Raw genomic sequence first — 12,212 nt, 5'->3', positions numbered from 1 at the left:
TATAATGTTCTGTCATCGCTTGAGTTTATTTATCACCTTAATTTTTACAAATTATTACTACCCATAAACAACTTTCGGTCGTAGAACTGCCATTTGGCAATTGTCATTCGCCGTTCGCATTGACAACCTTTATTGAAATAGGTGTGTAGCAAAATTTAGGTGTTAGGGTAAGGCTGTTGTCAACAAAACCCGAACCGTATCCATCTGATAATTGTTAGCTTAATGTATAGAAGGGATATATGGCAATGGGTGCCATTAAAAATATCTCGCATATTACGGTCCCGATTAGTCCGTTTACGCAAGGTCTACTTGTTTGTGTAAACGAACAGTTATATTGCATTTGGAAATCTATTGTCTTTATACGGTTTTTATAGGTTTTTGTTATAGGGATTCAGGTTAGTATAAATCATTCTTTGGTTAACGCGTGCTGAGATCACCCATCGCATCCTACTAAGGAGACAGAACTCTCTAAACATACAAAAACAAAACACACAATTGTCTACTTACGGGGGAGGTGTAGGTGGCTTTGGTCTCGATATAAACTTCTCGATCGGCTTTTTGGGTTTTATTTCTTTGACTGGCGAAGAATTAGATGACGGAGGAGGCGTGGGTTCCTTGGGTGGTGGTGACGGGGGTGGTGTTGGTGTTGGTGATCGCATGATATCGACCTCGGGTAAGGGCTCGGGTGACGGTATGTCCCACATTGCGAGCTTCAGCTGGTCTGCGAAGTTCGATTTTTGAGGTTTTTTCTTTGGCACCACGGGTTCTTCGTCTGGGGTTTTGGACATTTTCTGTAAACGGAGAATGAGAAGGACTATTAGCTAAAGATAAGAATTCTTTCTCTTATATTTTGACTGGTTGTTGCAAATTTAGGTAAAAGCTTGGATTTAGAATGAAAAAATATAAAAATAGATGTTGGAGATTAAAAAGATCGTAGGAATATGGTAGTAATTTGTACTGAACAATTCGAAAGGAGGGATACAGAGCCAGTCTCTTTTGCCTGTCTCATTAAAAGCTGTTTGAACTTATACACAAAAGTAGGCTATTTCTATATTTGTTATATAACGAACTTTAGGATGTATATATTTGTTGTAAAAGGAACTTTATGATTTCTATATTTGTCATAGAAGGAACTCTAGGATTGTTACTTGACTCTGACCTTTTTCCGTTTCTCGATCTCTGCGAGTTGTTCCGCGGTGAGAGAAGGTGGTTTCCAAACTCGTGTCTCTTCCACGAGCTCCTTAGACTTAAGATCCTTAAAGAGCGACACAACAACTGAATTCGGAATGAACCCATCGGGAGCAATCACGAACACCTCGTCGTCCTCCATTCGCGCTTGCCGACTGGCCATACGAGCCAACTTTTGCGCGACTTGATGCCGACAGTGCGTCGACGAAGGGTATCGCTCAGTCTTCGGGACATCGACGATGTATCGATCGCGGTCTATGAGGGGCGGGCCAATTTCCATGACCCGTCGATTCAGTGGCGCAGTGTAAGCACGAGATGTCGATTTTCGCGACCGAACGCCAGCATCTGCATCTTCCATTTCCAGATCACTCGGGGTGAACCCCTCCCTACTAACGACATAGTCACGAGCACCCTCCTCAATATCTTCCTTCGGAGGCGAGGAAGGCCTTTCCCTCGGCTTAAAATCAGGCATTGAAAGGCACATGATTTCCGGTTTGACCGGTTCACCCGGTTCAGATTTTTTCTGTATAGCGTTCATGTCAATCCCGAAGAATCCTGTTGGACGTCGATTCGGTGCAAACGTGTCCACCTCCTCAAACTGTGGGGATTTCTCCTTGTAGAATTCGTCCTCCTCGGGAATCTCTACGTCGGGGCGCTTGTAGAAGATCTCTAAGTATTTCTGGAATCCATCGCGTTTGACCAGCTCACTGTTGGGCCGAGGTTTTCTCTTCTGGAACTCGAACACGCCATCACGGAGCTTCTGCAGTTCGTTTTCACGCTCTTGGAGCTTGGAGAATGCCTGACGATAAACACATGCAAAGGTATGCCATTAAAAGCGGACCAACACGATTTTTTTCTTTGCCGCGCTTAACTAAACAATCCACCATTATAGGGATGTGTTAGTTTTTGCCTTGTAAATTGAAAGAATCAAAGTGTCTCGAACTATAGAATGATCTACGGAAAACTAATGGGGCAACTGTCAGCCTCACCTACATTACTGTTTTTTATTCAATATCGACAAATTATGTGGTGAACGGCTCTTTAGAAGGTGATCAGGTTCCCCGTGCGTTTCATCAATAAACAACTTGCACACAAAAACACGTGACGTTTTGGATGGCAAACTCGCGCGCTCACCGGCTTTTTGGCAATAAAATAAAAACATGAAAAAGTAACTTACTAAGTGCTTCCGCCAGAAAGAAATAATTCCCATTGAAAGATTTTTTTAAATTTTTACCGGTAAAATGTCGTCAGAACGGTTGGTCTTGTGCTTTTCAGCACATCAAACAAGGGGTTTGGTAGGCTAGTCCCAGTCCCCTATGACACAGGTATACCGTTTACTAACTCGGACCAACCTTGCTTCTTCTCTCTTCTTCCTCCACGCGTTCATTCATTTCCTCTGGCGACAACAGGTCGGCGAAGTGTGTAAACTTGTACACAGATGACTTGGCTCTCGTCAGCCGCTGACGGTCATTGGACGACATGACGTCACTTACACTCTCCTCAATAGGGAGAGGCTTTTCCGCACAAGGGCGCTGAAACTCCATGGCAACCATACGATAGATGTACGACCTAGGCATGTCTGGGGAAGACAAGATCGATCAACATACGGTGGATGTACGACTTGGTTTAAGGTGCAAATGCTAAGGCTAGGTGACCAAGGTACTCGACTACCGACAAGTGTCTCGCAGGTGAGATTTACAAAACTTGCAATGAATGTAAGGCAGCGACGAGGCTTTTCTAGACGCTGACAAAAGCTCGAACAAGCAGCTACAGTAAGGATCCAGGATTTCACTAGTTCAAAGGACTGCTCTACTTAAATATATTACAATCCAAACCATAGATTGTCGTCGGTCTGAAAGCCCGTTGACTCGGCTTGCGTAACGGCTTCCTAGGCTATGTAACTATCCCAATGAGATATTTATCACAGTAGTTAATTAAATGCGCTTGAATCGCAGTGAATTTCAATCCATCCTACACCTAAACCAACTCAATTCTATGTATAAAGTATGAAATAATACAAGTATATTTTATACGACGTGTATACGACATGTCTTAGCCCCGAATTACACACCACGACTTTCGTAATCGTTGCGGAGTCCAGATAGACAGCTTATAACTGTCGAAACGGAATGACCAGACAGCTTATAACTGTCGAAACGGAATGACCAGACAGCTTATAACTGTCGAAACGGAATAACCAGATAGACAGCTTATAACTGTCGAAACGGAATGACCAGATAGACAGCTTATAACTGTCGTAACGGAATGACCAGATAGACAGCTTATAACTGTCGAAACGGAATAACCAGATAGACAGCTTATAACTGTCGAAACGGAATGACCAGATAGACAGCTTATAACTGTCGTAACGGAATGACCAGATAGACAGCTTAACTGTTGAAACGGAATGACCAGATAGACAGCTTATAACTGATCCAGTGGTTCTTGATAAGCCACATAGACCCAATCCACCCTCTTCCCTGTATCCGCCCCTGACGTAACGCTTTTGCCTCGGTTTTGAAATCACTTACACGTGGCGTACTCTATCTTGTGTAGATGGTTTCCTATGCCGACCAGTAGGTCGCCCTTCTGACTGCAGAAGCTTAAGCTGGTGGGCGTGGCGTTCAAGGTGATGACACGTAACAAGTTGTTAGCCTCGTCCCAAATGCGAAGAGACCCGTCCAGACCACAGGACGCGAACAGACGCATCTTGGGACAGCTAGCCACACCCGTGATCTCGTCCGTGTGGTCGTTGTCATTATTGTGATCAAAACGATCTGGAAATACAGGAATGGTGTCGGGATATTAGGAAGACTTTAGGAAAGATAAGATTAGTAGTGAACGCCGATCTGGAAATATAGGAAAGGTGTTGGGATATCAGAAATACACCAGGAAAGATAAGATTAGTAATAACAATAATTATAATAATAATATATTTACACTACGTGTGCATATTCTAAAGACTAAACCGGGAATACAGGAATCTGCTGGTATAGAAGGAATATACTAGGAAAGGGAGAAATAATTTCGAATATTTTGAAGTTAAATCGATCAAATAAGAAATGGTGTCATAAACGGGTTTGGGATAATTAGGACCAGATTAGAAATTTAGAAATCTAAAAAAGCCTTTTCAAAAATACAAGACATAGAATACATAGAATTGCTGTTTTTCATCAAATTTGTGCGACTCCTTCGAGGCATCAACAATACATCATAGCCATTTAAGACTTGCAAAAGCAATACATTATAGGTAGAGAGAATTGCAAAAGCAATACATTATAGGTAGAGAGAATTGCAAAAGCAATACATTATAGGTAGAGAGAATTGCAAAAGCAATAAGCCCTTAAGAAAGGGGGCCGCTAAGAAGGAAGGTCAAAAGGACAAGATGTGATAGGCTACGTGCCGTGACAAGTTCGAGAATGTCTTTGTAATTTAATCTTGGGGATTCGAGGGATGAAGGAAGCGAGGGAGACAGGACACAAGAAAAGGCTCTGTTAAAGGCGGCTGGTCGATAGAGGTGGAGAAACAACGGTGGAGGCCCTATGTGTCACCAAACCGGAGGAAAGGTAACAGGGCGAGTAGGTCACGTTAAGCTTTGACTACCCCTCACCTTTTTGCGTGGTCTTGAACACGACAATGTTATAGGAGGCGGTCGCAGGCTCATGGAGGGCTACACACAGCCTGTGATGGGCTACAGACAGATGGCGAGGGGTCTCCTGGCAGTAGAATGTCATGAGGGGTGCTAACGCTTCCTCAGCGAATGGAAATAGCCGCCACACTTTGATGGAGTTATCTGGAAGAGGAGATAGAATCGCATCAACCGCGTGTGTGGCTAGAGATTGCAGTGAGGAGAAAGGGGGTCGAGTACATATGGATATCACCCACGCAGTGGCAGACCACTCTTTTTGAGTAAATTAATGCTTATTCTTAAGGGGCAGACAATTCAGCCCTTTGAAGAGTTGAAATAGTTATCATAAATTGAGAAACCCTTCCCCAAATCCTGAATCCGAAGCTAGAAATGTTGAGGATCATGTGATTCAAGAAAAAACGCGCTTTGGTGACCGTTATTTGTTGGGGGGGGGGAGGGGTGCGTGCGCAACATGTGCCTGGTCCTATTTTGTCCACTGAATATATACACTGTACAACGCCAAAAGACCTACCCATTCCAGCAGATATGACCTGATCTACCGTCGGGTTTGCCACCATCGCCACCACTTCCTCCCTGTGGGCCTGTAGGAATACAAATATATTTGGGTTATGGTTTCATAGGCTATGAAACCCCATGCAAATGAAATGCTTATTTAAAATGCTTAATAAAACAACACTGTCACGCAAGTCGAAACTACGGAATTCAAGTGGGCACAACCCTGTCACGCAAGTCGAAACTACGGCATTCAAATAGGCAAAACACTGTTACATTCCAATAGTAGGGTCAGCTGAAAACTACACAGAACAAGCCGCCAGCTGCAGTATTTTCGGTTGAGTGTGAGACCTTGTGTTGCCAGAGTAATAAACACAGAAACGACTGCACTCGTAACACGACAAACAACGAGGAAAAAAATTAAACACAAAAAAAGCGATCTCGCTGATTAGTAAGCGCTAAATAAATACCTTTTTTTTGTATTTCTGCGCTAAAAGCCTGAACGCACGCTAGTTTCCAAACCAAAAAGTTAGATGACCTCTTAGCGCAAGTCCCCTATCAACTAACCTCTATTTGAAATGATACCCTTCCAGGAGTTTTTCTGCTTTGCCAGTCGAATACCACTATAGTGCCATCAACACATCCCCCTAGCAACAGGGTCCTGTCATACGAGCTTTGCCTCGACTGCAAGTTAGACACCAGTCCTCCCCAGGCATCATTTTCGAGCTTGTCCTGGTAAAGAGATGTCACGTTAGTTATCACTCCTGTACCATTCCCAGGAATCCAGGGCACTTCCATTACCATTACTGTCCAAGTTCAGACCAGGTAATGGTACCAGATAATGACCAGGTAATGGTACTAGATAATGACCAGGTAATGGTACCAGATAATGGTAACGATTAAGTCACCAAGCCAGCCTTGGTCCAGGCACTGGAACCTTATATCACATTTAGCATTTGTTTCGTTTGGAGATTTAGCATAACATGAAATCATACAAGGAAGTCAATGTGCGAAGTACAATGAAACAGCTCCAGAAGTGACATAAACACAAGTCATTCTAGACCAGGTAGGAATGCTTAGACATTAGATAGACTACACAGAATATGTATCATAACAATCCAAGAGCTTGATTTGGATTAGCAAAACAACAAATTTCAATGTTATTAGGTTGTAATTCCTCTAGGGAGTTTGGCAAATTTTCAAAAATTCTGTATCAGGGGGATTCTATTGATTATAATTTGGCATCTTTACCGAATGCAGTTTTCCACTTACCTCTACAACATATTCATAGAGACACAAACAATTGCAAGTACTGGGAACTAAATAACAAAAACAAATGAGACACAGTCAGAGATGATGTTGAGATGATATGATAATACTTATGACAATGAAGTGTAGTGAGATATTTGCTTCTCAAAATTGCAGGTACAGGGGGAGGGATTGGCTGGGGGGGGAAGGGTGCGCAGTCATAGGTATAATATGGAAAAAGGATAGTATTTGAAAATCCTTCAATAAGAAACAACCAAGTCTTCACTGGCCAAGGCGGTGCAAACACCCTGCGCACCCCGCTGTGTATGTGCCTGAATTTCACAATTTTCATGTCTGCTTGAACTGGCCCTTACAGAGAACTTAAAAGCAAATCAATGGGAGGAACAGCATTTTTTCGCCAGTTTCGGCATTTGTTTTGAAACTAGGAATGTCGCCCGTGCATAAATTATTTTCCCGACATTCGATTTTCCCGCCTTAAAGTGCAAAGTTACCGGATGATCGTGCGTGCACCTAACAACTGAATCGCTAAGTAACAAGAAATGTCCCAACACTCTTAAGCTCTCAAAAATGTTAAGCAATGACACAATCCTCACCTCCTGTATCCTCCTTTTTCCACTCTTCCATTATTTTGCAAGGGTTGGTGAGAGTTGAGGCTTTCAGAATGGCTCCATTTACAAGAAGAGCGAACAACAGATCTAAAGACAGACACCAATTAGTCAATAATATGATGAGAATAAAATGCACATTCTTTTGCTTCTTGAAGAAACCACCAACTCTTAGACCTTTGCTTTATATGACTCTACATATCACAATCCCTCTTAGCAAGCCACGTAATACCAAGTTAAAATTACAGTCAAACCACTATTAAGCAGCACTATATTAAGGTTGACTATCCCTTTTTAGCAGTCACCTTTATTAGATCGGTTTACACCTCCATTAGGGGGTCACCCAGTCACCCCAAAGTTCACCCAGTTTTTGCCAGAATTTCCTCTAATCACCACAATAACTTGGACAAATTAAGAGGGTTACCACTTAATAGAGGTTCAACTACAGTGCTCACTCAGTATGAAAAGGGACAAATTCAGAGGGCTACCACTTAATAGAGGTTCAACTGCAGTGCTCACTCAGTATGAAAAGGGACAAATTCAGAGGGTTACCACTTAATAGAGGTTCAACTACAGTGCTCACTCAGTATGAAAAGGGACAAATTCAGAGGGTTACCACTTTATAGAGGTTCAACTACAATGCTTACTCAGTATGAAAAGGGACAAATTCAGAGGGTTACCACTTAATAGGGGTTCAACTACAGTGCTCACTCAGTATGAAAAGGGACAAATTCAGAGGGTTACCACTTTATAGAGGTTCAACTACAGTGCTCAGTCAGTATGAAAAGGGACAAATTCAGAGGGTTACCACTTAATAGAGGTTCAACTACAATGCTTACTCAGTATGAAAAGGGACAAATTCAGAGGGTAACCACTTAATAGAGGTTCAACTACAGTGCTCACTCAGTATGAAAAGGGACAAATTCAGAGGGTTACCACTTTATAGAGGTTCAACTACAGTGCTCAGTCAGTATGAAAAGGGACAAATTCAGAGGGTTACCACTTAATAGAGGTTCAACTACAGTGCTCACTCAGTATGAAAAGGGACAAATTCAGAGGGTTACCACTTTATAGAGGTTCAACTACAGTGCTCACTCAGTATGAAAAGGGACAAATTCAGAGGGTTACCACTTTATAGAGGTTCAACTACAGTGCTCACTCAGTATGAAAAGGGACAAATTCAGAGGGTTACCACTTTATAGAGGTTCAACTGCAGTGCTCACTCAGTATGAAAAGCTAGTGAAAAACTTTGTTGCAGATTAAACTTACTATCAGCAGCTGCGCATGTGACGTCGGCAATTGTCTGCATGCCAGGAACAAGAAGTGTAGTAACGCAAGCCCCTGATCCAGGCGAGATCAGCCTGACTGTGGCATCACTGCATATACACACCATGCGACCGGGCACCTGAAGGACCAGAGAAGAGTTCTGTTATCTCACATGACATAACAACTTGCATACAGGGAAAAGAGGAGGTATATCGTATATTCAAAGAAAGGGGGCACAGGTACTATAATGGCCACACCCTCAAATACATGTATGTTGTGTGACATACCCTTGGATGTGTTGTGTGACAAGAAGTCACTATATAGGGGGTACACAGGGTGTTTTGCTCACCCCTGGCTGACAAAAGGTGACATAACAGTGGATGGGTTGTGTGTCACACCTCTGGATGTGTTGTTTGACATACCAGTGGATACGTTGTGTGACACACTCATGGATGTGTTGTGTGACATACCTGTGGATGTGTTGTGTGACATACAAGTGGACATGTTATGCGACATACCAGTTAAATGATGTGTTATGTGACACACCAATAAAGTGTGTTGTGTGACATACCCTTGGATGTGTTGTGACACACTCATGGATGTGTTGTGTGACATACCCTTGGATGTGTTGTGTGACACACTCATGGATGTGTTGTGTGACATACCCTTGAATGTGCTGTGTGACACAATCATGGATGTGTTGTGTGACATACCCTTGGATATGTTGTGTGACACACTCATGGATGTGTTGTGTGACATACCCTTGGATGTGTTGTGTGACATACCCTTGGATGTGCTGTGTGACACACTCATGGATGTGTTGTGTGACATACCCTTGGATATGTTGTGTGACACTCATGGATGTGTTGTGTGACATACCCTTGGATGTGTTGTGTGACATACCCTTGGATGTGTTGTATTCCTGATGGACTTGACTTTGCATCCAATGGTTGTAAACACACTATGAACATGTTCTATCTTCCACAAATCCAAAGAATTTCTGCAGAATGAGAACAAATTGTCCTTGCCGACGACAGAGCCCAGCCCTTTCACAGGCTGGTTAGTATGGATCCTGTTAACCTCATCCGACATATCAAGACTCCACACTCGGATTGTATTATCACTTGAGCCTGACATGATGTATGAACCAAATGGGTATATTGCTAGTGTGTTTACTGCCTTTAGATGACCAATAAAGATTATCTTGACATTTCCCGTGTCATCCCAGACTTTAATTGAACCATCTCTGGCAGCTGTGATGAGATACTGAAAGAAATGCAGACTTTCACGAGATAGGAGCATATCCAGCATATAGATCTCACGAAGGTTTTAGATAAATTGTGGTTTGCAATGGTATTATTGTTTTAATTATTTAAAAAGAAAATAGGCAAAATGTCAATTTTATATAGAAAATTTTTTCGGAAGCGTAAAAATTGCTTGAAAGCCAGAGATCAGGTGCTCAACGCAGGAGAGCGGGAGAAGGGGTTCAAAATCTTGAGACTCCCGCCTAATGTGGGAGAGTTGACAGGTATGTTTACAATGTTACCTTTAAAGGGTTAAAGAAAAGCACAGCAGTTATCTCTCTAGAGTGGAGGTCTTTGTAGTGTGCCACACAGGTGCCGTCCAAGAGTGTATGGGCAATAATGTTGTTATCATACGCTGCAAAGCTGCGCTGTGTTCGACTTGGAGTGTCTTCTAAGCACATGTGACTGATAATGCAAGACTTTGGAATCTGTTCCTGTAGAAAAAAAAAGTTAATCCTTAGTTTAAAATCGTGACCCTTTTAATAACAATTAATTCAAAGGCTCAAAGATAACTTTGTTATAATGTTTTTGCACTTTGTTATAATGCAATTGCACCATAATCATCCCTAATTAACACCCATAGAATGTATAAGTTAAAAACTTACTGTTATCACTTTTCTCTGAAGAAGGAATTTTGCACCATATCTAAAGCTCCAGCACTGAAAAAACAAAACAGATGTATTTTATTTCGAATCTTGACTTGGTATAAAGATGAAAATCTATAAATGATTTAAGTTACCGTAATATTTCCAGTGCCTCCTGTGATTATTTCATTGGTAGAGTCATTAAAGATCCCACTGGAATAAGAGAGTTAAAAAGTAATCAATAATTAATCATAAAACAATTAGCAAAGTATTTTTCTGGTTGACCCTGTGGTTATATAATCAACTTATTATATCTTTTGATTTTCCATTGGAGTACAAGCATCTGAATTATTAAATTGTCAAACAATTGTTAGTCTTGATAGCAATCAGACATAGTGTGTAAGCAAGGGGTCAAAATTTCATGAACACAAAGATATCTTGTATTAAGTCTATTTACCTCCACCTACTCCACAGTAAAAATATATGTTCATTTGGGTACATTGTACCTCCATGCTAACCCTAGTTCTCAATATTCTGCAAACTTTTCCTTATGACTTCCAACAGCCAAACACATATTCTGGCTTCTGTCATTCAAAATCCTTTAAGCAGATGCATCGAAGCCAGCACTGAAATAGTTTCCACCTCTCCACAAGATACTGACCAATTGGAGCACCAAATGTAATTATGTTAGTTTCAATGACAGAAGCCAGAAAGCGACTTAGCTTTTGGAAAATATTGACGAGAGTTTACAGAATATTGTGAATCACCAAGGGTTATTTTGTAAATGTCTGTTACTCACCAATGGATCTGGCTCACAGTAGATGTTACACTGATTACTTTGAAGTTTTCTGTCATCAGCTGTACATTTAAAAACATATATCAGTACACCAAATGTATATATTTTAAGGAGCATGTGGAACTAAAAGTATAAATGATCTTTGATAAATTTTGTACAGCGCTCTAAAAGAAACAAAGATGCCAATATTTACTGTACCTGTCATCATAACTGTCGTGTTAGCAGTTTATGAGATAATTAATAATTGACTAAATGTTCCTCCTGGGAAGCCTCTTCTGCATTGCAAATATTATATGCTACAAAGTTCCATAGCCAAGTAAGATTGGACTATATCTAAAATTATAAGCTCACTGCACACGAAAAAAGGATTACTCCACGTTGAAATACCTTAATGTTTTCATCCTTGCCCCATCCTACAAACTGTCTGGTCTTGGCCGCGTACACCACGCCACAGATAGGTTGACTCAGATATTTGTTAAAACCTTCTTTATATCCAGAGGGTAGACACAATGTTACTTCCCCTTCTGGGCTTATACATACGTAGTTGCCATTAAAAGAGTTGTAGACCACTGTTTCAATTCCCTCCTCGGATGGGATATTTCGCAAGGGATGAACGCCGTGTCCAACATTTCGAGGTTGTTTCTTGTCAACTACTTTTAGATCTTCTGCTGGTCCTTTTTTCACAGAATCCCGTATGAGTTTCCAGTGAGAGCTCACTTTCCCGAAGCTCTCCGGATAGTGAGGTTTGGTCTTTTCCTCTATCATGTTCATCAAGCGACTTGCCATGGTTGGAGATAAAATTTAAACTGTCTACGACTTTCAGATGTTCTTTCAGATTCAAACCATGTAGGAATGTACGGTTTGACGCGAAGAAAACACCAAGATGATCATCCTCTGTCATGCGAAGAGTTTCCTTAGGATTTATTTACTAAGTTCTGATAAATCCCGTGCAGATCCGGTTGAAAAGAATCTCAAAATAATCAAAATAACAGAGAGCTATTTGCTCTCATTGTGGCAAAACTCTTATTTGTTGCTATAACGACAGTGGTGTAAAACGCC

The 12,212-nt window shown here is 41.4% G+C and overlaps 1 protein-coding gene and 1 long non-coding RNA gene across 3 annotated transcripts in view; one reads left to right on the top strand and one right to left on the bottom strand.

Annotated features, from left to right (window-relative positions):
• LOC5521505 overlaps positions 1-12,212 on the bottom strand; it is a 22,859-nt gene extending 10,647 nt beyond the window's left edge. Inside the window, exons 1-16 of one of the 2 annotated variants that reach the window (XM_048721188.1) lie at positions 11,541-12,212; positions 11,157-11,215; positions 10,513-10,570; positions 10,379-10,432; positions 10,016-10,207; positions 9,373-9,735; positions 8,473-8,608; positions 7,192-7,293; positions 6,602-6,648; positions 5,897-6,061; positions 5,349-5,418; positions 4,799-4,981; positions 3,720-3,965; positions 2,541-2,767; positions 1,160-1,987; positions 508-791 (exon numbers count right to left, since the gene is read on the bottom strand). In XM_048721188.1, the coding sequence (XP_048577145.1) occupies positions 508-791; positions 1,160-1,987; positions 2,541-2,767; positions 3,720-3,965; positions 4,799-4,981; positions 5,349-5,418; positions 5,897-6,061; positions 6,602-6,648; positions 7,192-7,293; positions 8,473-8,608; positions 9,373-9,735; positions 10,016-10,207; positions 10,379-10,432; positions 10,513-10,570; positions 11,157-11,215; positions 11,541-11,939 (3,413 nt within the window). In that variant the 5' untranslated portion in view covers positions 11,940-12,212. The remainder of the gene's footprint in view (positions 1-507; positions 792-1,159; positions 1,988-2,540; positions 2,768-3,719; positions 3,966-4,798; positions 4,982-5,348; positions 5,419-5,896; positions 6,062-6,601; positions 6,649-7,191; positions 7,294-8,472; positions 8,609-9,372; positions 9,736-10,015; positions 10,208-10,378; positions 10,433-10,512; positions 10,571-11,156; positions 11,216-11,540) is intronic. The other variant, XM_048721189.1, reaches the window with a different exon arrangement.
• Positions 6,057-8,690, top strand: LOC125559158. The gene is made up of 2 exons (XR_007306389.1): positions 6,057-6,395; positions 8,462-8,690. It is a non-coding gene; the product is annotated as an uncharacterized LOC125559158 (long non-coding RNA).

The sequence above is a fragment of the Nematostella vectensis genome, chromosome 13 (genome assembly GCF_932526225.1).
Source record: "Nematostella vectensis chromosome 13, jaNemVect1.1, whole genome shotgun sequence".
In the NCBI taxonomy this organism is placed as follows: domain Eukaryota; kingdom Metazoa; phylum Cnidaria; class Anthozoa; order Actiniaria; family Edwardsiidae; genus Nematostella; species Nematostella vectensis.
This window is presented reverse-complemented; position numbering and strand designations above follow the sequence as displayed.